Raw genomic sequence first — 25244 nt, 5'->3', positions numbered from 1 at the left:
CTTGTTAGATTCCCGTCCTACTTTTAGGAAGTTGTGTAAAACAACAATTGTACTGCATCTCTAAAATGTTAGTGGCTCAAATCTCAAAAGCGATTGTCACTATGGATCTTGCTTCCTTAGTGAACCGGAGAGAGAGAATAGAGAAGGATTAGCTTGTTCCTGCCAATTGACAGTGCAAGTATAAAAAGTTGGCAAAACATTTATTGAAAAGTAGAAAGCCACCAAAGAGGTTGAGCGCATGCATTCATGACAATCCAAATATGAGAATATGAATTTTTAAAAAAGTAATATATGCAACTGCAAAAATACTAATACATAAAAAATATTATAAAAATTAAAAATTTATCAATCTAAAATAGAAATAAGTCAATGGAAATTGAATGTTCAATAAAACTTATTTTCGACACGTTTCTGCACAGACTATTGATAATAAACAATGAATTAGATTTAAATAATATTTTCATATATTTATTATCAAATTTGTCAAAAATAAGTTAAAATTAAAATTCTTATCTATAAAAAAATCACATAATAATAAACGGTTAACAACTTTCATGTATTATTTTATCATACAGTTACATACCAAAACCATGAAAATTTTACAATATTAATACGCCATTAATTTGGGCACTATAACTTGCAGACCGATGAATACATTTACCCTCTAAATATTAGTTTTCTTTTGTCTTTTTCATTTACTTTTCAACCACTCACACACCCCTTATAATTAAGATAATATGAAGTATCAATTATGAAAATGAATTTCACAAGCTAAGTCTTGGAAGTACTTTTCAAAACAAACATCTAAATTGTGCCATGTAACCTCATCCCCCAGAGGTTGCTGCATCAAGTTTCTTAAAACCATTTTTCACAACTGTTACATCAAGAAGGGAACATTATGTCAAGGAGGAGGAAGAAGCATAGTTCAAGACATAAATACTGATATCTACGGAAATGGCACACAAACGTTGGTTCTTGCTCATGGATACGGCACCGACCAGACCATATGGCACTGCCTTGTTCCCTACTTGCATGCTACTTCAAGATCCTGGTCTTTGACTTGGCTTTCTCACCAAATCTTAATCCTCCCGTTTATGATCCGACCAAATATGCATCTCTCGACGGCCATGCTCAAGACTTGACGTCCCTTCAACTTCAACAACACTATATACATTGGTCATTCCATGTCTGCTGTGATTGGATGCTTAGCTGCAACGAAGAATCCACAGCTCTTTCAACATCTAATCCAGCGTGGAGGTTCTTCAAGGTAAATAAATCAAACTTAGTACTATCTCTGCTCCTTAATAATATAATATCCACTTTATAGTACACTCTTCCTATAACTCCGCTCCTTAATAATATAATATCCACTTTATAACCACTGTTGTATTGCTCTGCTACTGCAAATCTCTGTAGGTACCTCAATGCAAGAGGATATGCAGGATGATTCCAAAGATCAGAACTTGACACAATCTTTGAATCATTGAAGCAAAATTATTCAGGTTGGGCTCACAGCTTTGCTCCAATTGCTGTGGGGGTGAACGACCCGAATGCTATTGTTCAGTTTGAGAGCAATTTGGGGAGGATGAAACCAGAAGTTGCTCTAAGTGTTGCTGAAACAGTTTTCCTGAGTGATATAAGATGGGTTCTGCCACGAGTTCTGGTGCCTTGCCCAATAATTCAGTGTCAGAAGGACGATATTGTCCCAAATTCTGTTGCGTTTTACATGAAGAGCAAGCTGGGTGTCCATGCTTCGGATTTTCGAGACACAAGGTCATCTTCCTCAGCTCACAGCTCACTCGTTATTGTTGAGAGTTCTCAAGAAATCTGTCAACAACGTGATCGAAACAGAAAAGAGGCTTATTCAAAGTTTGACTGAATTTTGGGCTTTAAATCGATCCTATTCCTTTGCTTGCCGCAACTTCTCACAAACCCTCCGTCACACCAGAAGGGTCGTACCCTGTTTATTTCAAACCTTGGCTAAATTCATGCACGTACTAAGAAAATAAAAAATTTCTCGAAACAACATAAATCATAAATCATCAATTCAAATGATAATTAAGCTTTTAATTATCATAAATCATAAATCATAAATCATCAATTCAAATGATAATTAAGCTTTTAATTATTTGCTTCATTGATAATCAAGAGCTTCTCATAAATTATGTTATCAATAGTTGCAATGTTCATAAATCATAGCTCTTAAACAGTACCCCTCCATTTCAAAATATAAGAACACATTAAAAAAATGAAATTAAGATAACCACGTCATCAAATTTATCCTTTTTTTTTTTAATTACACACAGATATCCTCCTTAATTTAATGCATTAAATTTTTTTTAAAAAAATTAATTCTTAACAGATAAAGTATTGTATTTCACCTAAAGACCCTTTCCGATTTAGAAAGGATCTATTGATCTATAAACAAATACTACCCACTGGTGGTATAGAGAGAAGGGAGGATTGATTTTAAAAAATTCGATAAATCAAAAAGCTGTGGCTAATTACCATTTTAAGTGAAGAGACTATTCATCAGTTACACTTGGACAAAATGTACATAACGCTAGTATCGTACAATTGAGGGGGGAGGGAATGGATACAGAAGCCTATCCCTCATAATGTAATGCTCAATTAGGTCAAAAAAAAAAACCCCATTTCACCCAAAATTTTGCTCATCACTTTCCCCAGCAGAGAACACATTTGATGCAATTTAGAGACCTCCAGATCATCCCACATGCTCTCGTTGTCCATGCAGTCAGCTTACGCTGTCCATATATGGCAACAACGAGCATCGGAATAGAACCAAGTTCCAATCCGTTTCATGGAATCTTGGAAAGATATTGTTTTGTTAAGGTCTCAGCATGGGGCCTATCTCTTGATACTGAATACTAAAGCCTTTGACCAAAAAAAAAAAAAAAAAGAATACTAAAGCCGATAATTATACCACGCAATAGCTGAGTGATATTTTCACTGTAATGTCAGTATGCCGACAACCATAAGCAACCGATTTTGAATCAGCCCAGAGTGCTCTCGACGTATTCCATCGCTTTCTTTTTCACATATTCAATCCGTTCTTCATCACCTTGGGACTTCTCATACTCAAGATACTTTTTGAACAAGAACTGCAAATTAAGACAAAATAAGGATGGCTGGAGATTTCTTTCTTTCTTTTTTTTGGGGGGGGGGGGGGGGCGGCAAAGTTGAATATATGAAAATGTACTCACTTTCATCTTTTTAGGCGGGAGGCTCAGACTAATTGCCCTCTCAAACAACGCACGGATTACATCTGAATCTTGCAGTTGAATTTCCTGCCATGTACACAAGAACACGTGTTTATTATCCATAATTACATACTGATATAAATAAGGGTAACATCATGGCCTTGAAAAGGATTTTACCTGGTCAAGATAAACACTCCATAAATCTGTCCTCTTTGGGTATTCCCGTAATATTCCTTCAAACATGGATCGTCCCCTATCAGGTACCCCACCTTTAAATTCAAGAATTGCTGTCTGTGAAATGAACTTAATATGCTTATGTCGGGGAAGGCTCAACAGAGCACGATTTACAGCAGACTGAATTCCATCCTGGTTTTGCTTCAAGAGTCTTTGCACGAGCCTCAACCAAATCTAAAACCCAAACCGACATGACGTCATATGAACATCACATATTCGAAGGCCATGAAAAATAAGATTTTGCATTTCAAAAATACCATAATACCTTGCATGAATGCTTAAACTTCTTTGTCATTTTATGGACAAGTTCATCAGCCAACTGATGCTGCTCGGTCCTCTCATACACTCCCAGCAGAGCTAGATAGATTTTTTTGGGATCATTATACTGAAGTGCTCTTTGCCTCCTACAAACAGAAACTCGGTGAATGATAGACATAACGATGTTAATGACAACTGCATAAAATTGATGCCTCCTTATTACCTCTCCTACAAACAGAAACTCGGTGAATGATAGACATAACGATGTTAATGACAACTGCATAAAATTGATGCCTCCTTATTACCTCTCTAGGGTTTCCGAACTCATTCTCCAAATTCAAGTATGCCTTCCAGATATTGAGCTTCTCATTTTCTTCTCGTATGTTTATTGTCCTCAAAGCCCTTGAAAAGTATGGCATGAAGAAAGACGAATCAAGATAATACAACATATTTAGATAGATGGCTCGATGGGAATATAAAGGGGAAGGTTCATTTTTCTTTTTCTTTTTTTTGGGGGGGGGGGGGGGGGAAGAAAACACATTATCACCAGGCATGGCATCCTTCCTGGTTCCTTACCCCCTCCCCCAAAAAAATCCCCACACCCAAAAATAAAAAATAAAAGAGAAAAAAAAAATCAACAATAGGCCAAAAATAGACAACTAAGGACAAGGACCATAATCTAGATTTATGAAATTAAATTTTGAGTCTCATGAGAATTTAAACATTCAAAACCAAAAATCAATCATACGATTTTAGGACGCATTTAAAATGAGAATGATTAATGCGTGGGTGCATGTGAATTGTCTGTTGGGGTAGTTAAACAATTCGCACGCACCCATACATTATACGCCAGCATTTAACTAGTATGGAACAGATTGAATTGAAGAGTAGCTAATAAATGGACTAATAATCGTGAAATGTACCTCTCAGCAATTGAGCGGGCTTTCTCAACATCCGCCATGGAAATCATTAAATCCATGTACTTTATCCAAATAAAGCTGCTATTAGGAGAGCTTCTAACCATCTTTTCAAATTCATCGGCAGTCCTTGGTATGTCCTCTTCCAGCAGTCTTTCCTCAGCAGCCCTTATTTCTTTCTCCCTGTAGATTACAGAACCAATTATTACAGATTGAAAAGGAATATAGAAAATGCAGAGAAATCAACATTTCTCAGCAGACCAAAAACCAATAAGATAACTGTATCAACCTCTCTTCCATTGCTTTTTTCTTCGCACGCTTCTTTTCCTTTTCATTTATGGTGTCTTCTTTTCCATGCTCTTGATTTTGGCTAGTAGTGTTATCTGCATCAAACTCATCAAAGTCCTCAAGATTGACATCAAGAGGCGGAACGGACGCCCTTGCTTCTGCTTGTGAAAAATTCAGACATCGATTATTTTCATCTTCGATATCCATAATTTGTGTGTCAAGCAAACCGCTATTCATTGAAGCTATAGACTTCATTTTATCTGAAAAATTTGCATCGGATTCTTGTTCTAAAGAAACTTCAAGCGCAGATTCATCTCTCATGTATGAATTCTTCATTCCCAGAGAAATTCTTTTTCTTTCTTCATCGACCTGGTCATACATGTCAGGAAATTGCAAGAAATATTCAGCACACAATCTCCGCTAAAAAGGCAATGAAACTACCTCTTGTAAGACAACCCAAGGGGATGTCAATTATAATCATATATAATCTTCAAGTTATTAGGAAACGGATATTTTATCAATATCCCAGAATCTAATTGTGGAGTGAAAGTTCTATAAAGATCAACCAGAAACCATTAGATCAATCTCCTTTTTAAGAGGAGAACTAAAGTCATATAGCAAGTCAATTATAATAATATATTCACTAATGATGATTATAATGTAAATTTAGATGTTAAGGAATATACTTCAGAAATAAAGCCTTGAGAAGTTATTATATGGTCCAGGAGTATCATGGCTATGAAAAAAGTTCTCATGTGAAAATGGAAATACAACTCTTCTAAATAATCAATGACTTTTCCTCATTTATGGTGAATTCTAGCAAGCTTTCGCTACATAATTCTAAGAATTCCTCTATATTGTAGCTAGACTCAATACCCTGCTCCATCCTCCAATTATGCTATAGCATTCTGATGGAGACTTGATAGTATGGGATATTAGGGCCCCCATTGAGTAATATGGGATGCTCTTCATCATGCTGAAGTAACCACAGTCACAGCTGACAACCAAATGTGATAAAGAAAAGCCAATAAAATTTGAAGCTGCTCTACTCAAATTACCTTTAATATTCGTGCATCTACTTTCTCTCCAGCTTTAAACTTCGTGTCTATGTTGTCAACATGATCATCAGAAATCTCTGACACATGGCATAATCCGACCTAGGTAATTCAAAGAACACAGTAAAGTGTGATCACATAATCCAACCCCTTTAATCTTTACTTTCCAGAAACACAAAATACAATCATTGTTTGGATGGAGTTGTGAGGATATAGACAATCCAATCCAAATCGAGCAATAGATCATACAATTAGAAGATGATGTTAAGTTGGGAAAACTGGAAAGTTAAACAGTGCCAAGAAATATACAACTATTCATTTCATTTTACCAATTACATTGACCACAAATGACTGGAGGAAGTGGATTTAACGTACCATGTTTGTGTTATCAATTGCAATGAATAAACCATATGGCTCCAGTCGCTTAATCCTGCCAGATATAATGTCTCCAACATGGAATTTACTGAAATCAACAATATCAGAATTGATTCTACTGGTACCATCTGATTTCTTCAATGTAACTTCAACACGATTTGATAGAGGATCGACAGATAAAACCCTGCAAAAGATTGACTCAGTACATCTCTTTGTTTAGAACAGAGAGGGATAGGACAGGCTGAAATACTTACCTTCCAGTAACAAGCCTCCCCACAGGAAATTCATTTTCAGGATCTTTAATGTATTCATCGGATAGGTTTGACAGAAGAATCTTGGCATCAATCTTTCGTGAGAGTAAAATAAAACATCCTTTTGGTGAGACATGTTTTACATAACCCTGTAATGGCCAAAGAAAGATATCGTTAAATTTGATGGCACAATATCCAAAAGGAAGGGGGGAACCCATGCTTAGAAGTTCATTATGATTCTGAATCTAATAGAACACATTCAAACGACATATAATGTTAGATTCTTGCAAATTGAACTAAATAAGCTAAAATCTCACATAATACTGAAGTGTCAGAATTTGACTGAACTTTGAGCCAAACAGAGCTGGGGAATCATATTGTATGAAAGATGGTTACAAAACCTTAAAACCAGTCAAAAAAGTGACAAGAAAATAAGTTTTCAATAGTTTAGATGGTAAGATAGAACCTCCAGTTCTAGTGAGCATAACGCAAACACAAGACAGCATAAAACATATTTCTCAATGAGGACTGTTATTGCTAAATTAAACCGTTAGTATCTGAAGAGGGAAACATTTAAGAGAGATTAATGTAATGCGGTCAAAAGGAAAACAAGATCATAATTGCAAATAGGCCTCCATCTCTCTGCATTGGGGAAGCTTGAGAAAAACAAAGATGATCATGTGAAGGGGCTCAAGCTGACATTTTTATTTTGGTTGGAGAAAGAGAGTGGCAAAATGGGCCTCAAAACGGACAGCCCAAATCCAAATCAGATGATGAGATGGCAGGAGAAGAGGATGAAAATAGGGGTAGCTACTAGATTTGTTGGACGAAGAGGATGCAAGCAAGATTTTGGCTGAGAGATTTTCTAGCCTCTCCAACCAGAGAGGGACTATCTTATTTTTGTTTTGCTTCTATTTAATCAGCTAAGGTGAGAAGAGGAGAGCAAGGCCATTGGGGATTATGTTGGCTAGCAGTATCAAGAGGATGCAAGCAAGATTTTGGCTGGGAGATTTTCTGGCCTCTCCAACCAGAGGGGGACTATCTTACTTTCGTTTTGTTTCTTTTTAATCACCGAAGGTGGGCATTTCCACTCAGCGGTCTGTTTGGAAAGAAACTTAGCTATTATACATATACTCAGATGCTGAGCTATGGAGGTTTCATCAGCATTCAATCAGTTTAATGGTCAATGTAATATTGGCTACACAAGATTTCACATACATGTTTGTTAACAGACACACAACATTAATTTCATTAGTGTAAACTAAAGCAAAGACTAAATTGCATTAAAATATACAATTTAAGAAATAGGAGAACAAGAATTATCCAGCACCTGTACAACCATATCAGGATGAAGATCCTCAATCTTCTCAACAGGTTTGCTACTAGTAGACCTGGAAAAACAAGAAACAACCATAATAATTTCTCATTTTCAACAAGATAGGAGAATCTTAAGGTGTCTTTACACGTAGACCACAACAAACCATCTATCTATCTATTTTAAACATGAAGAACTATTAAGAATTGAATGGATCAAGGAATCACATGTTAAGCCCTTGTGACTGCAATATTTTCAAGACTGGTAAATCAACATTGTAAATAAAAAAGCTGCAATGGTTATAGCTCCAAAACGGATATAGTCATGTACCATGGGTAATTCCATATGAATCAACATTATAATTTTTGTCTGTTTTCAGTTGGGCTGCTAACGACTACAATACCAACAAAAAAAAAAAAAACAATCCACTAGCAAAAGATTCTTAGAAGAAAGTGACTGGTAAGAACAAATTTGAGCGGACTGCAACGCCTACTCATTGTTTGGTCAGGGATTTTAAAGGGGAAGAGAGCACATCTTGGTTGGATATTGGAAGGGGAGGGGAGGGGAGGGGAGATAGTTTACAAAAAATCATTAAATTCCCTTCCCTTCCCTTTAATCCAAACAACGAATCATTACATCATAAAGTGATACACACACATACTAGGTACTTGCATGGAAGAAGCATAATATGTATACTAAACCTTCCCAATTAATGTCTGTTGTATATACTATATAGCTGTACAAAATCCACTACAGGTAATACCGCATGAATTATTAATAGATCAAAGGCAGTGGATTTCATTCTTTCTGTAAGTCCCGGTACTTACTCAGGATTTTGTATTTCTTTGGCATTCTGAGAAAACATCTGATCTGAAGACCGAAACGACAAATCAACATGAACAGTACCCTTGACAGAGTGGCTGACTTCAAGAACCACAGATTTGACAAACTGTCCTGTATGATATCCAGACAATGGGTCAGGGACCCATGTTTCTGCAAGTTCAGTGAAGTGTACTCTTCCATATGCATGAGGACCAACTTGGACAAGCAATCCACCAACTCCTGGAATGATTTTAGAAATTCTTCCACCCAAAACATCTCCTTCATGAATGTAAGCCGTCATATCTGCATTCACAACATCTGTTCGTTGATCATCTAACTTGGCTTCTATGTCATCACCAGTTCTATGACGCGGAGCAGAAAGGGGACGTAAAATCAGCCGCAAATACTTCTTCTCCTTGTTGATACTCAGAATATAACCAGACACAGGTTTTCCCACATAAAAACGATTCTGGAAATCCTCAAGCTCATTGGGTTCACAAGAACTGTCAAGAATATAAAGCTGAGCCCTCACACTTCGAGATACTGTTAACCAGACCCATTCACTTTCCACTTTATATACATAGCCAGTGACGCATTGCCCAGTTGAGAATTGAAAACTTTCACCAATAGTGTCCCCTATATCACCAGCACCTGGATTGAAATTAAACATGGTTGAAAATATCAATTGAGTCAATTCACAATTATATTTCATATAAATAAAATTATTACAATCAATCGTCATTCATAAAGACTTCCACAGTTTCATGGAAGATCTGAAGCACAAACATGAGCAAGCAGAAAGCTATCATAAATAACAAACCTGCAAGCGTTTTTGGTCTGATTGACAGTTCCCACTGTGAGCCTTTCCTATGGCTATCTGATTCATTAGGCTTTGCAACGATCCTTGCTGTCACTGTTTGTCCAATTTTATAGCCAGCAAATGGATTTTCAAAAACATTTATATCATGAACCTGCACATAGGTAGAAAACCATCAAATGTCAATTTGCATATGTTAGAAATCGATAATGAAAGATATTATAGACTGTATTGTAGATTGTAGAGTCTGCTAGAAGGAAACACAGCCTCTTCAGTGCCAGGTTGTATAGGATAGGCTAAGCTTTCGATAAGCCATAAAAACCTAGGTTCATCTTCTGTGTATATACCCTCTTGATAAGCTTTTGGAGCATATTTCTCAACAGCATACAAACTGGCATATTAAAATTCCAGTTTACATTTCATATATCAATAAATTACCTCCGTTATGTGAATCCTGCCACGTAGAGCAACTCCAAACTTCAATTTCAGTTCAAGAGGCTTGATATCTGTGATCTGTACAACAAAAGTTCAAAAAGAAAAATCATGCGATAGAAGTATGAGAGATGGCTAGGAAGCAAGTTGTAGCATGTAAGGCTGTTAGCAGCTTAGCTTAGTTAGGAATCTAACTGACTCCTTAAATAGACGTTGCATTAATAAAAAGGGACATTAATGCAGTTAGTGAACGAAATTCTGATTCTTTCATCTTTCTTCTTCATATCACTGTATCACATTCATGCCCCAAAAGAAAGAATAGTCTATCAAACATTGCAAACCAACCGGGGAAAAAAAAAATTTCAAGCTCATCATAGTTCCATGCCTCTTTGCAAATCAACAAGGTACGAGAACCCTTACCATGCATCAAAACAAACTACCCCCCCCCCCCCCAAGGCACGCAGCGTTGAAATAAACTGCATTTAATTACCTCCGCATGAACCAGAGATCCCACTTTATGACTAGACTTCTTTGCTCTTTTACAACAAGGAGCTTCATTGACCTCACTAAGAAGCAAAAGCAGCCTCCCTGAAGTTTCTAGACTTGGAAGACCCATCACATTCGCAGTGACACTGAGAGCAAGTAAACCATTTTAAGTATAAGCTCATGTATGAAGCATCACCGACCAACTTTAAAGAAACTAGGCACACATATCTGTCGGCTTATGGAGGCAACATCAAGAAAACAAAGCCATGACGCACATGCATTTAATGCCAGAAAGAATGGGTCAAGAAAAATGTTGCATCCACTTTTCAATCAAAAGCATCGTAGTTGGACACCATATAACCTTGTCCCAAAAAACACCCTTCACACAATCAAAATTTAAGAATTGTTGGGATGAAAATCCTCTCTGTTATGCAACAGCAATCTGAAACATAAAAAGAACACCTAGACAATATCTTTTGCGCTGAGATGGATGTATATAAAAAGCAAGGGATTTCATCAGCAGAAGCTCTGTAATCATTATATGCCCAGAGTATCAACATTCAACTTCATGATTAAATTGTTCCTGCATCTGCTGCTCACAACTAAATTTAAAAACAAAAGAAAAAATCCAGAATTGCAGCCAACCTTCTGCATCGGCAAGAAAGCAACTTATCCACAGAGGCAACAGAAAATGAGTTTGTGTGATGAGCATTTGAGGGCCAGATGTCAAATGCTTTTTAACAAATGGAAAAGAAGGAAAACAAAACGAAATCTTAATGTTGACACAAAAGCTTATTTTCCACCAAGCCAAGAGATTTGAGAAGCAGAATATAAAAATACAACCAAGTACAATGTAGGAAAAGAAAGCTTATGCCAAAAAATGAAATAGTAGTGATAGGAGGAGGAGCAACAACAGCAGCAAAGTAATGACATTAAAATATGGAAATCAGAGTGAGTAGAGAGAGTATTTATTAGCTGATTCTAGTTCACCTTTGTCCATTTAAGAATTGTTTCTGGGGAAACTTTTGAGTATTGTAGTCAGATATCGATGCATATCCTATAGCATAATTATGCTCTGGAATAGATACAACCTGCTTAACAGACAATGACTTCAGTAAAATACAAGGATATACAAAAACTAATTCTATTAACCAGGGACAAACTTGCTGGTTAAAAAAAAAAAAAAAAAAACATGGACAAAATTGACAATGATAAACACTTGCCAAGTAGTCATCCTTCACAATTTCTACTACTGCATTCACTGTCTGATGCGCTACCAAGTCCTTAACTGCTTCTCTTCTCCGTTTCTAGAACAATGGCATGGCATTGATTTGATCAAAATAGGACAAAAATGAATAACACAAATTTAGCATTTTTTGGCATACAAAATAACAAATGGAATGCAAGGAAATTTACAGAAAAAAGAACAAAAATAAATAGTAAAATGTATGAGAAGGAAAGAAAATTCCAAATTTCAAACCCATTCAAAAAAAACAGCATGATACTTGTATAAATTATTTTGCTCGGCTATAACTCCATCATGTAGGGAAAACATGCAACATGCAATGTGAATCAAGAAAAGAGATTCAACCTTTTTATTAACATGCTTTTGGGAACTCCCTTCTTTAGATCCTTTAATTAACTCAGGTCTCAAAGATAAGTCGACAAGGCGTTCTTCCTTTGAAACATCGAGAACCATTGCTTTCACAGCAGAGCCTTTTTCTAATACCATTCCAGCTACTGAAAGATTGCACTTCAATTAGAATTAGCAATTGCAATTTGTTCAAGAATCCATGATATCTAGTAACAAAATATAGAGAGAAAACTCACACTGATAGTTTGTGATGAATCCAAAAACATCATTATACTTTTCAAAATTTATAACAACTCCCACTTCCTTAACATCGCCAACTTTCCCATCAACAATTGTCCCAATGCTAAATCCTTCGTCCCACTTCAAATCAGATCCACCAGAGCCCAAGCACTGCAACTTAGCAATCTGGATGAAGAAAAGCAAAGAAAATTGGGTAAACAATAGCAATGAGAAAAGGGGAAGAGGAAATGTCATTAGAATATCTGAGAAGACTGGAGTAAAAAGCCATGGTAGAAGATCAGTACAACATGATATGTATAGAAATTAAAAAAACACACTATTATTAAGCGATTTTCCACTGAAGTTAATAGCAGAGCATCAATTGTTATGGGAAAAGTCAAAGGCCAACAAAAAAGACAAGATACATCTAGCACAGATAAATTTCATTCTATGAAGGTAGAGGTTATGCCCTGTGCGCGCGCTACTGATGTAGGACCTGTACATGGTTCGTTTTGAGAGTCAAGCATGGTTATAAAGCCAGATATCAGCTACATGATACAGCTATCTGATAATTGTTCGTACCTTTTCCTTCATAAGAAAGTAGTCTTGAATAAATGATGCATCTGTTGAAGAACATGATGTCTGCTTTAGAGAAAGTGTTACTCTACCAGTCTCGCTACTTATCTGAAAAGAAGACATATAAAGTCTTACATTAAATCATCCCTTTTTCTTTTAATTTCAAATCACCAGCCTCAACTAATATGCTAAGTTACTAACATCAAAAACATTGCAGCGAACAGATTGCCCAATGTAATAGGCTTTCAAGAGGTTGGTTTTCTTGTCATCAGTTGCCTATACAAAATAAAAATATATTAAGGTAAGCCATATAAACACAAGCTGGGATGAGGAGAAGGGGAAGGTTGAGGATAAAGAAATCTAAAATATAGAACACCTTTTTTATTGGAGAGAACCCAGTCAATCGACCAAGGAAACGGACAAAGCAACCTGTCTCAATTAAGTTACAAATATAACCCTGCTCCACACAAAGAATTTATTCAGCTGAAGCAGAAGAGCTCAACCAAGTTATCATTAACAAGAAAGCATGGGAAGCAATTTCCATCTGCTTAGGCAAATATTTACATGCACGACAGAGTTAGGATGAATCTGACTAATATCTGGAGGAATCTGATCAGCAAATTTGATAAGCGAACTTTTGGCAGACAGAACTAGATTGCTGCCATTAATATCTGCATTCATTAGAACACAACTTCAAATTAACCATCAAAATTCCTTTCACACATGTTATCAGCAATAGATATTAGCTTGAGAAAATTATAATGCCATGAACTAAACTGAAATAGGGCTCCACTAATTCTGGGCAACAAATGCACAAAAAAATAAAATACCACTCCAGACCCAGAGTAAGACACTTAGAAACCAAAAAAAAAAAAATACTAGCATCATCCTGGTCTAAAACCAAGAAGCTTCAGCTCTATTTCTCTTATCCGCAAAAATATAAATATAAAATTTTTTTACTATTTTTGAATGGCAGGAGCAAGCAGCGGAATTTTTAATATAATTAAGCTTCAAATATAGATACTCAATCACCGCAAATGTGACACAAATGTACAGGGAACCCAAACTTATATTTAAAAAATTCCTCGAATAAAATAATCAGAGCAGTCTGATAAGAACCACAACTGCGATAAACCTGCTTCACACTATTTAAAATGCTTTTTCAATGCTTTCTACCAGGCCCCACAATGGAAATCATGGAAAATAATTTGCTATCCGCATGGGGACTTAATACTACAGAAGGATCATGAATATTTAAAGCAAAATAAAGAAAACACAAGGAACTATTCCAGCCAGAATTATAAGATTGATTTAAGCTTCATTGCTAAGTCAACTAATTTGCAAATGGATTAGCGAATTCAGATTAACAGAATGTACCCAGTGAATATCAAGTTAAAATCTGCTAAAAATGAAACAGATGAATACAGGCAAGTCTAGAAGCAAAGATATACGCATGTAATATAACTTCCTTGACCAATTCCAACATATTATAACCCTAAAATCTCACAACTTTGCAAGGCTCTGCTTTATTTTGGGTAAGGGGTCAGAAGTCAAATTAATCATAAGAAAAACTCAGTATCTTCTTTAGCGCCCCATCTACACAGAAAGGCCAAAGCAGTTTCAAGCCTGACCAAAAAAGAAATTGTTGTATGAAAGCATGCCTCTAACAACTTCCCAAGATGTCAGGTCTGATGAGTATTATACCAATTAAAATTGCAGGATCTTGTCAGAGAAGTAGAAAGTGCATGAGTTTGCCATTATTGCTATTAGGATAGAGATGGGAAGTCAAAAATCATTCTATATATCAATAATGCGTTGATATTTATTGTCCCCAGATCACAACAAGCAATTTCGCACAAACTGTTAGGATTGTTGAATGTACCTAAAACAAGTAGTTGATCAAATTTATATCCTGGTTTCAAAACTGACTTCATTAAAATAGCTTGCCCTGCATGAAAAGTACTATGTTAATCATTCAATGGAAGCAGAAGCAATGAAAAAACCCTTAATCAGGCAGAAGGAAATTCATACCATGATGATCAGCCAAGTGCTCGACGGATATTTTACCCATTGAAAAGCCTCTGGAGTTTACAAAAACGACTACAGAATCTGATGTTATTCTGTCAACAACTCCTGAAACAAGACTACCCAGCTTAACCATATCCTCTTCAGAAGCCCTGACATACGAATCATCACGTCAATTCGGCGAAGTGCAAGGGAAATGAATCCCATAATGGATCTGAAACATTTCAATTATAGCATGCTGCGTCAATCAAAAGGTAAAACTTAAAGAGGAGGGGACCTCGTAGGCTTGATGATGAAACTAAGGTTGACCCTCCGTGAAGCAGGAATGGAGCTGATTACCCGACATTTAACAACTTGTCCCACAGTATAAACCAAACCTGGATCACTTCCAGGATCTAAACCAAGTTCAGACCTATACCAATATAAAAAAATGATAAATAATCAAACAAACAGAAGTAAAATAACACCATAAGAGTTATGATAAAATCACTACAACAATGCACTGACTCAGAGTTCAGATGGTCATTAGAAGTTTTTAAGATGCCTAAACAATAATATAAGGGGAAAAGCACATATAACCAAAAAGGCCTGCACTGTCAGAGTTTCCTGCACTCATCAATTCAACCTACAAGATGGCAAAAACTTCAAAACCAAAGTAGTAAGTGAAACTTTCCTCGCAAAAGATATGATCAAACCTTTCGCCCAGAGAGAGAGAGAGAGAGAGATATTGTCATCACTAAAATGAAAGCAAACTAATGAGAAGCACACTCCAGCACGCGCACAATAGATATCTTATCAAGAACATCAAAATTTCTCTGCTGCCTGAGCCAGAATTATTATCTCTATATTCCTCCTCATAGAAGGAATGCCTCTGTTTCAACTTCAAAATCAATGTGGAATTGTCACAGATCCATACAAGGAAATAAAAACTCTATCAAACAAGAATGACTTTTATATTAAAATTGTTAAAGAACATGCTATTTACAAGCGATTCAACCAAGAAACAAGACTACAAAGAAATCAAAATCAATCAATTACAAGAAAGAAATCTCCACGTCTCCTGTACAACCAACAAAGAAACCCACTTGAGGAAAGTATGAGATGAAAGCCAGAAGGAAGACAACAACAATAAAGGGAGTAAAATCCAGTTCCACATAAATTTTATCCCCAATATTCCAAGGATATCTTACGCATCATATCCGGCCAAAAAATAAACATTTCCGACATTTAAAAAAAAAAACGAAAACTGACAAGTATATAATGGCACATGAATAAAACATCATAAAAGTGATGAGATTGGTTGTGAGAAAGATTGGACAATATGACGATGCGTCCCTTACTCAAGGAAGCTCATAGGTAGAAAAACACAAACATTAAAAAAAATTAATAATACTAACAGAAAGAGTCAAGGCATGAATCTGTTAATAAGAAACTAGCCTGGGAGCAAATCCTTGAACTCCATTGTAAAATCGTACAATGCACCCATGCATTTCAATCTTTGCTATCCACCCATGAGTTATTAATCCATCAGTTGCATCAGCATATGAACTTATTATCCCAAGTTTGGATTTCACCTGCCAAAAATAAATCATAACAATTCCGCTTCAAAGTTGAATATAACACAAAAACATGGCTAAAGCTTGAAGCAAAACACACACTTCAAAAGTTTTGGCTCATTGAGGACTGAAAGGGAACAAATCTGTACATAAAAAAGAAACAGTAATAAAATATATTCTCTCACCCTCTTCTCCCAACAGTCCACCTTGTATTTCATCAAGTAAAGGTTGTAGATAAGGTAACGAAATCCAGGGTATGTTCAAACAAAACTATAATGTATTCCACTTCTATTGCAAGAGGCTTCACTCTATGGGTAAATAAATGGAACTGCACCAACAGTGCGAAACAATGGCAAAATTTTTGAAAATTATACTTAAATAAGAAATCAGCATCTAGGTGGGGTGGGGAGCCCTCACCCAAAAGCTCATGGAGAACCACCCTCCATCAGTATTAATATCCCAATGGGCAACCCACACTACTTAATGTGAGATTCAAGCATCTCACACAACCTCAATCCCTATCAGAATTATAATCTCCAGTAGCCTACTATGTTTCCATTAAGGCCCATCAGCAAATATAAAGACTAAAGCTTAGTTAGCAAGAAGAAAGCGTACAACATTGTAAATTCTAAATTCGTTTTTATTAAAGAAGTGCAAAACAAATATGTCCATAAGTTTGAAGTATCACCACCAAGAGAGATAAGCATGATGAAGTTCAAACTTCACATACAAGGGAAAATTCCATGTATAACTTCACTTAGGTGAAAACTACACACAAATATGCATACATATAAAGAGCCAAAACAAGCAACATACAAGGGTTTTCTTGTGTGTAACTGTTATCCTTTTTGACTTGCAACCAAGCACACGAAATACCAATTCAGCTCCCACCTGCACCATAACCCAGGCAGAATAAACAATTAACATGTTTGTCTGTACAATCAGACTCATGAAAAAATGCATACAATCAGACGCATGAAAAAATGCACAAGCTATATGGCATGACCACAAAGCATAATAAATCGTACAGAACATGTGGCTAAATCAGAACCTTAAATTTTTTCCCAGGCTTAGCAATCTCAAATTCAGACATATGACGAAGAGGACAAAGCGCCTTCAAACCACCAGGGATTTGTACAATAGCACCAAAAGCATCAACAGAAATAATCTTAGCCTTCACCACCATCCCAGGCTTGACATCAGAATGTGTAAACACATCTCCTTCAAAAGCGCTAGCCTGCTCAATACAGAAACACAACAGATTAAATGAAAACACCCTAGAGTCAACATTAGTCAGGTAAAAATGTCATTTTATAGAAGATCTGTATAAAAATTGTAAAAGCATAGACAACGAGTAAACCGAAAATATTTAACACGCTAAAACATTTATCAGACAACAACTGTCAAATGAAAGATAAATGAACTATACTCCCATTAAAATAGGTACAATGGATTCCAAATTCATTCCACATGATTATATAAATTCTCCCCCGTTTGTTTTTGGGGGGGGGGGGAGCTAATCAAAACAGACTGTGGAAAACACAATCAAGGGCTTCTGGAACTCCTAATTTATATGAAATAATTTGAGATGAGAAGATGGGTAGCAAAGTAAAACCTGGGGGAGAGCAAGTGCCAATTCACAATTATAACTATTAAAACAACCACAAGAGATTAATGGCCTCAGCATTTGATCCCAAGCACTAAAGCTCCAAAAACAATAGAGGCAGTATTGAATATACATCTGTTAGCACATTATCCCAAACTCTAAAATACTAAACACATGTACTTGATATCATGAATACGACTCTCAAGCAATAATGAAATGATCTGTGGTTAGACCTGGGATAGGAAGAAGAGATACAGAAATTGACAGAAACATTCTACAGAAAACAGGTCGTGAAAAAATTCTTTAACTCAAATTAGAAGAAACCCCCCAACACCCTCCGCCCCGCAAAACTCTAGTTTCATTAAGCATAAGAAAGTCATCAGAAGGAAAGAAGGATAAAGTAATGTCAATAGAGTAAATAAGGTCAAACCCCTTTAAAGATTATGTTTCAGACATGACCCATAGGAAAAGCTGCAGTAACTAGTAATCCATCTTTGCTACTTTCCAGATTAAATGGTAAAACATATTTCTGTTTGATTTAACCCCCGTACTATTCCCAAAAAGAAAAATGATAACCTTCAATATTCCAGTAGCAATTCCTTCCAAATTCCTTAACCCAAGGATCCGAACTCGAACACGACTTCCTTCTTTGTACTTCTTCTGAAGCCTCTGGATCTCCTCTTCATCAATATCAGATATCTGTCAAAAATTTGTTTTAATAACCATTCAAACTTTAAGTCTGTCATGTACAATAAAAACTTTTCCAGCAACTGAGCTAATGACCATAAACATACACTGACATACACCGGAGTAGACTCCGGAATTGATGGGACTTCCAGCAATAGGCCCAAGCCTTTATCCACCCTGACAACTTTTGCATCATCGTATATATCTCCAATTTTAACATCCTGCAGGGCAAAGTAAATCATCAGTGCATAAAATTTGCTTGCAATACAAGAATGCCATCTTGGTAATATAAACAAGATTTCTCTAGGAGGTCAAAGAGGAGGAAGGGTATGAAGATTCATCTATATTTCAGGCTTCCCACAAGAAGAGAATGAGCTCAAACAAGATGGATAAACTAAGTACACTTAAAAATTTCTTCAATCTTGGCCAGAAAGGATTTGTTTTGTGCACGGGAGCACAAACAGATGGCAATATGCTTATTGATGGAGGGACCTTATTCTATATCTTAGTCTTCCCGCATGAGCTCAAACATGATGGACGAGTAAAATAAGTACACTAAAACATTTCTTTAATCCTGGCCAGAAAGAACTCTGTGTATGGGAGCACAAATGATTGGCAATATACTTACACATGGAGGGGCCCTGTTCTGAACAAGATGTGGATTTAGCGTTAAACCAACAGCTCTAGTCAACGGATCAATAAATAATATCCTAGCAATAACCTGAATCACATAGAAGGTGCTTAATGACAGTTGAACTTTAATCACAGGCTTCCAAAGAAGAACACAGCATCAGTTCACAGATGACAGAATCAGACACAAAAACAAAATCAGTAAGTGGAACACAATGTATACAAGTCAATCAAGGTAATGACATGAATTTTAAAGCTGCAAACTGCATATTTAACAGGATGATAAAACCTGATTAGACTGCGAAATTCAATGATGCCAAACAATGAACAAATCAAGGAGAATATCACATAACTACATTAAAATTCTAGTAATTTAAATTCCAAACGTGTGTATCAAAACATTTTAATCAATTTTTTATTTAGAATATAACAAGTTCTTATTAACCTAGAATATAATGATTGTGGAGTTAAATTTTAAAGCAGTTAGTGATTAGAATAAGTCAAATAAAAAAGAGGAGAGAGAAAAAACATTTAGAACTGCAACTTCCTAGCAAGCGGAATGACTGATTTCCATAGTTCTGCTACAAATTAAATTTGAAGACATACTTACTTAGGTTAATTGGTGTCCGTCTCACAATTACAAAGAAAGATACTGCGGACGCCAACTCAACCTTAGGTATACAATGGAAAAGCTAGATGCATATATGTCTGTAAAATAAGAAAATTAAATGGAAACAATCTGTAGCAGTTCAGTGCAGTGCAAGATGGAAAAGTTGCATAAGAAGTACCTTCTGAGATTCACTGTAACCATCTTTCCAGTTCGTTGAAGGGTAGATATTTTGCAAATGAAACAGATCAACCTGAGATAATGAAATGTGTCCCAAAATGATATTAAAGCATGTTGGGTTTGTTAAGTGAATTTCTTCACTCAAAATATCAGCTATGCCTTGCAACCATGATGAGTAAACACTACACTTACAGTTCCAGTGAAATAATTGAGAAATGATAACAAAATGCCATTCTCAAGAATTGACTTTACACGGGCATTAACCATCATGCCAGGGATAAGAAGATCAATTGATATACCCTTGAGATCCTTGGTCTGTATCAAGTGTTCCAAAGCACCATCAGGGACATGATGAAAAAGTAAAAACACTAATATCAACAGATCATTAAAAAATACCAAAAAACAGCACAATGAATTTTGAGTGAGCATACCACACATTTAGACACTGTATCAGGGTCAGAACTCATATAAATAACTTTACGACCTTTATCAATGCTCCTAACCACTCCCTGCAAAAGTTGCCCAGCTTTTACTCCACCACTTCTACCATCTGCAGGAATTTGAACACGGAGGGAAAGAGAACCAAAACCAAAACTCAGTCTAACCATGTTACACAAAGGAAGGCAACAAAAATTCAGAAAAAGCGTCAGATGTTTACCAGCAAGGCTATTCTTTGGTAAAAATCCCATAAAAGAAGAATGGCCAAAGTGAAGAATATAACCATGGTCTTCAATGCTTTTCACATATGCAGCAAGGACCTGTATTTAAAAAGTCCCATCCTCAATAAGCAATATGTCACACAAATGCCTCCAAAAATAATATATGGTTGTACAAGCAAAACTGGACATTAAAATCAAATGCATTATCATAACATCATGATGAATTAAAATAGCATGTGCAAGAAATTGATGATATAATCACTTGCAAAGGATCTTTTTATTTCGTTCTCTAAGAAAGGAGCATGACAATCTGATTCAGCTGCTAGGTCAAGATGTGAAAAGTTGCTAGACATCTGCGAGTACTATGCTTATGTAATTAATCATGCAAGTAAGTTGCGTAGTTCATCATCAGAGCTACAGGCTTCATTAATCAAACAGATTGGTAGATGTTAGTGCTGAACAAGCAGGCGCACCAAAATAGTTATCAAGTTATCATTAGCTTTTCAAACACACGCATAAAAAGTAAATATGACTAAATATATAACTAAAATGGAAACACGTCCTGTGAATTTTTGGGTATTAGCGTATCTCACTGACATCAAGTATCTTGAATGTCTGCAAATAGAAGATGAAAATCAACAACCTTTTTTTAAAGTCCATTTCTTGAGGATGTTTAATTACGTTTATGCAATGTGGGAAACTTTCTTACAAAAAAATCGCCTGGCTTCGTTAAGAACAAACAGAATACGGTAAGCACATACATGAAAACAACTACAAATACATGTCTCTAAAAGACAATAATTAATAAGCATGTAAAATGAGAAGTAATTCCAAGCTTTTCATAAATTCAGAGCCCAAGTAAGTAGAGATACACAAAGTCCATGCTTACAAAACCTAAAGTTAAGAACCCACAAAGGAATGCTTCAGCATAGTGGAGCTTAATTTTATAAGAAGATGATCGTAGGCTTTTCTTTATCTCAATATGCATGTAGATCCCTCCAACTATCTCATGCTTGAAAGCCCATTTACATCAATATGAAATTATAACCTACTATTAAGTCTTAATTGGGAATTAAAAATATTACCATAAATACTTCTGTTCTATAGATTAGAAAAGTCTGCATACCATGCCTTCTTGAACAACGTCTAAATTGAAGTTCTTGTGCAACATTGAAAGACGCAAAGATAGCCAAATTTTTCGTTTGCCCTTGTCTTTATTGTCCTCATCTAATCGCAATACAACACAAGAAACCAGTTGCCCAACATAAAAGAGACTAGACAGGAAACCTTCTCCGACCTGACAAGAGAGAAGATAAGCTAAAATTGTACATAACAACAGTAAAGAACAGTCAATGATGGCAATGAACCATTGGCAAAAGCATTATGAGAGGAAGAGGCAGACTAAATGGATAATCAGGGAGAAAAGATTTATACACACCTCAACTTGGTCACTCCGAATAGGATCAAACGCATCAGATGCATGAACTAATCCACGTAAACCCCCTGGTAAACTAATTACAAGGTCTTTTTCATTGACTTCAGCCACAAGTCCCCAAAGTTTCATGCCAGGAGATATATTCTGGCACAGATGCAAAAATGAAAATTGTAAGCACATTTCAAAAAAGAAGAAGAAGACGAAGGACGTGAATTTGACAAGGAATGACAGAAATTAGTCCCATGAAAAACGTAAAGACTACAGACACATTTGAAGACCAACGTTCTAATTCTAAATTATACTGAACAAAGAAAGACAAACCAAACTCTATGCAACTGAAAGCAACATAATTTTTATTGCATCAATATAGAAAGCCCAATCCTTAGACAAGAACTATGAAAGAGTAATGAGACATACAGATGTCAAAGGCCTCTTCCTTATTCATCTATGGGGGGAACGGTTTGAGTTTGGAATTCTTGAATAAAAACTTGGTCTATGGTGGTGGAAATTTGTCAAATTGATTCGAGTATAGTGAGATCTCTCTGAACATAAGGAGACTTAATTCCAAACATGTTAATAGTTTTGGAGTTTTTCTTTCACATAGAGCACAGATGAAAACAAAACAAAAAAGCTAGCATCCATGTTGCACTTAAATGTGAATATGTTTCAATGCTTATTCCGTCAATTGTAACAAAGCATCGGTGATACTTAATGTAGAGCAGACAATAATATAACCATAACATCCAATACTTATGAAAAAGATGTGAAGAAATCAATTGTGTTTGAAAGTTGAAGAGCAACATTGCAAGAGGATGCGTATAACAGAACACCACATGTAAAGAAGTAAACAACAGATATACAAAATAAAGCCTGCCTTGAAAGTAATTTTATTTGCGTATCTTGGTAGTTTTCCCTTGATTCCACCACCGGATAGCAAACCCAAATCATCTACGGGTGCCCGACTCTTACTAGACATATTGTTTCCCTTCTTCTTCTTCTTTTTCAAATGATCCTCAGTCCCAAATTCATAATCATCTTCTGGACGTATTTCTCCGGTTTGCCTGGAGGTAAGAGAACTCTCTCCGCCTAAAGGCCGATTGAAAGGTAGAAGAATAAATAAAATACAACACAAAAAGAAAACAAAACATATAGTACGCTAAACGTATAGCTATAAACAATTTTTTCAGTTCAACAGGTCTTCAGCAAAGTCATAACCAGTGGTTCAAGTGAGCTGAACTTCATAAATCGAAAGAAGTTAGCATAAAGAACTTGTTGTAACCTCTGGGAAAATCAGGGACGTCATCTTGGAGCTGCAAACCCAGAGCTTCAGAGCCAACGACGCTGACTGGTTTCCTCTTCTCTTTAGAGATTTTCTTAGAGGATTTGTCCACAGGCATGCCTTTGGGTTTCCTTTTCTGGGATTTTTTCGAAGAAGATGCCATGTCTACCCACGGCAATGGCTCTGCTCTTCGCGTAGAAGTGTAGCCCAGGACCAAAAGGTTTATGGGGTTTTAGAGCAAGGGTTGGCGACTTGGCGGCAGCGTCACTTGGCAGGGGTGAATGAGCCTGATATGCGACGCGGCGCTTTATTTATGACAGCTTGGTAAGACCCGCTGGGTAGCGGGGGGTAATTTTTCTTTTTGTGCTAGCCGTCATTTTTTATCGATTGATGATTATTAGTACTTGTTACTGGTAATGGTAATGGTAATTGGCAGTGGTAGCTAGTATTGATTTATTTACGACACCTTGATACAATGAGATGCGCTAGATGGGGAAAAAAAAGAAAGGAAAAGAAAAAAAGGGTACGCTAGGCACCCCAACGGTAAAAAACGTAACGGGAAGTAATTTGGATTGGTGATTGGCCATGCACATTTTTTTTTTTGGCTAAACATCTCTATAAAAATATCAAATGCCTTAGGAATAGGGGATGGGATAGTAACTGTGCTGCAGTTATGGAGTTACTGACTGGGTACTTTTTTTTGGCCCAAGGAAAAAAGTACTGGAACTATTCGTAAAGATTCGAGCCACCCACCACTAAAAAGAATTTATGTTAAAATTGTTGAAATTTTAATATCTACTGAGACTGCGCATTGTTTGTGAAAATTCTAACAATATGCGAGGAAAATAAGCTTTTTTTTAATCCCGGGTCTTTATTTACATAGTTTTCTAAAATATTTAATTATATAGTTTTCTAAAATATTTAAATGTTTAAATGTAACCATTTTAATGATATTTTAAATAATAATCTTTCAGTTCTAAAATTATAATACCTACTGTCCTTAATATAAGAGCTAGTTTAACTTTTAATTGAGTGCTAAATATCATACCTCAATTCACTTTATCTTTTTTTTTTTCAAAGTAGTTCTTGTAGTAGTTGCTCATATTAAATATTTTATCAAATAGTAATTCTGGCTAATGCACATAATTAGTAAGAATATTTTAAAGAAGACAATACATGTTTATTGTAAATAACTAATTTAATAAATTATTTTAATCTACTCAAATTAGTCAACTAATTTTTTTAATAATAAGTACAGCATTACAAAATGATGCTCCTTTAGTCCTTAATATAAGGCTTAATTGTTAAGTTAGTCTTGATCTTAAATATAAGACCTACTTCTCATATTTATTAATTTTTTTCTAAACTATCCCTAAGAATATTCTCTCAACCATAATCAAGTAAAAGAGAAAGAATATTAAGAAAGATGATTATGAAGTTTTAAGAAAAATATGTCATATTTCTTATAATTAACTAACTTACCTAACTTCTTTAATCTAATCAAAATAGTTAAATAGATCTTATATTAAAGACTGAAAGAGTAACAAAAAAACAAAGCAACCACATTAGCTGCAACGGCAGCGAATCCCTAACGCATTGTCTGGTTAGAGGTTTTTTAAGGGGAGGGGAGAGCATTTGTTAAGCGTGTTTGGTTCAGAAAATGGAGGGGTGGGGAGAGAAATTTTTTTTTTTGTTTTTTAATGTTCCCTCCTCATTTTAC

General features: G+C 35.8%; 2 protein-coding genes across 3 annotated transcripts; one reads left to right on the top strand and one right to left on the bottom strand.

Moving 5' to 3' along the window:
* Positions 1 to 1006: 1006 nt before the first annotated feature.
* LOC114740791 (strigolactone esterase RMS3-like) lies at positions 1007 to 1879 on the top strand. The gene is made up of 2 exons (XM_028929019.1): positions 1007 to 1267; positions 1490 to 1879. Exons 1-2 carry the CDS (start codon positions 1007 to 1009, stop codon positions 1877 to 1879), a joined length of 651 nt encoding a protein of 216 aa, XP_028784852.1.
* Positions 1880 to 3012: 1133 nt separating this feature from the next.
* On the bottom strand, positions 3013 to 23748 carry LOC114740797 (rRNA biogenesis protein RRP5). Of its 2 annotated transcripts, XM_028929028.1 has the most exons (40): positions 23525 to 23746; positions 23120 to 23331; positions 22249 to 22389; positions 21937 to 22107; positions 20810 to 20909; positions 20583 to 20701; positions 20344 to 20466; positions 20153 to 20224; positions 19363 to 19455; positions 18842 to 18955; positions 18624 to 18746; positions 17493 to 17678; positions 17258 to 17332; positions 16323 to 16459; positions 15163 to 15297; positions 14892 to 15037; positions 14743 to 14808; positions 13425 to 13531; positions 13237 to 13317; positions 13062 to 13136; positions 12867 to 12968; positions 12302 to 12470; positions 12063 to 12211; positions 11695 to 11778; positions 11462 to 11562; positions 10476 to 10617; positions 9992 to 10066; positions 9557 to 9707; positions 8742 to 9387; positions 7930 to 7990; positions 6603 to 6748; positions 6349 to 6532; positions 5977 to 6075; positions 4920 to 5287; positions 4637 to 4813; positions 4008 to 4115; positions 3721 to 3850; positions 3399 to 3629; positions 3225 to 3308; positions 3013 to 3122 (listed from the first exon to the last, which is right to left on the bottom strand). In XM_028929028.1, the coding sequence occupies exons 1-40, from the start codon at positions 23685 to 23687 to the stop codon at positions 3015 to 3017; spliced, it is 5754 nt and encodes a 1917-aa protein (XP_028784861.1). In that variant the 5' UTR covers positions 23688 to 23746; the 3' UTR covers positions 3013 to 3014. The 2 variants fall into 2 exon arrangements, 1 of the variants encoding a protein (XP_028784861.1); XR_003739721.1 differs by lacking the exons at positions 3013 to 3122; positions 3225 to 3308 and having other exon boundaries at positions 3597 to 3629; positions 3721 to 3856; positions 3989 to 4115; positions 23525 to 23748.
* Between the last annotated feature and the right edge of the window lie 1496 nt (positions 23749 to 25244).

This window comes from Neltuma alba, unplaced genomic scaffold (genome assembly GCF_004799145.2).
Source record: "Neltuma alba isolate B1F8T4 unplaced genomic scaffold, ASM479914v2 tig00003187_pilon, whole genome shotgun sequence".
Lineage (NCBI taxonomy): Eukaryota > Viridiplantae > Streptophyta > Magnoliopsida > Fabales > Fabaceae > Neltuma > Neltuma alba.
Note: the sequence above shows the minus strand (reverse complement) of the source record. Positions and strands in the feature narration are given on the sequence as shown.

Bases quoted from the DNA above. Each gene is read 5' to 3' on its own strand.
- LOC114740797 (XM_028929028.1), bottom strand. From the start codon at position 23,687: ATGGCATCTTCTTCGAAAAAATCCCAGAAAAGGAAACCCAAAGGCATG. The intron at 19,456-20,152 runs GTACTTCTTATG...TATGTGATTCAG, and splicing joins GTTACAGTGAATCTCAGAAG to GTTATTGCTAGGATATTATT. The intron at 6,533-6,602 runs GTAAGTATTTCA...AATCTTTTGCAG, and splicing joins GGGAGGCTTGTTACTGGAAG to GGTTTTATCTGTCGATCCTC.
- LOC114740791 (XM_028929019.1), top strand. From the start codon at position 1,007: ATGGCACTGCCTTGTTCCCTACTTGCATGCTACTTCAAGATCCTGGTC. The intron at 1,268-1,489 runs GTAAATAAATCA...GAATCATTGAAG, and splicing joins CAGCGTGGAGGTTCTTCAAG to CAAAATTATTCAGGTTGGGC.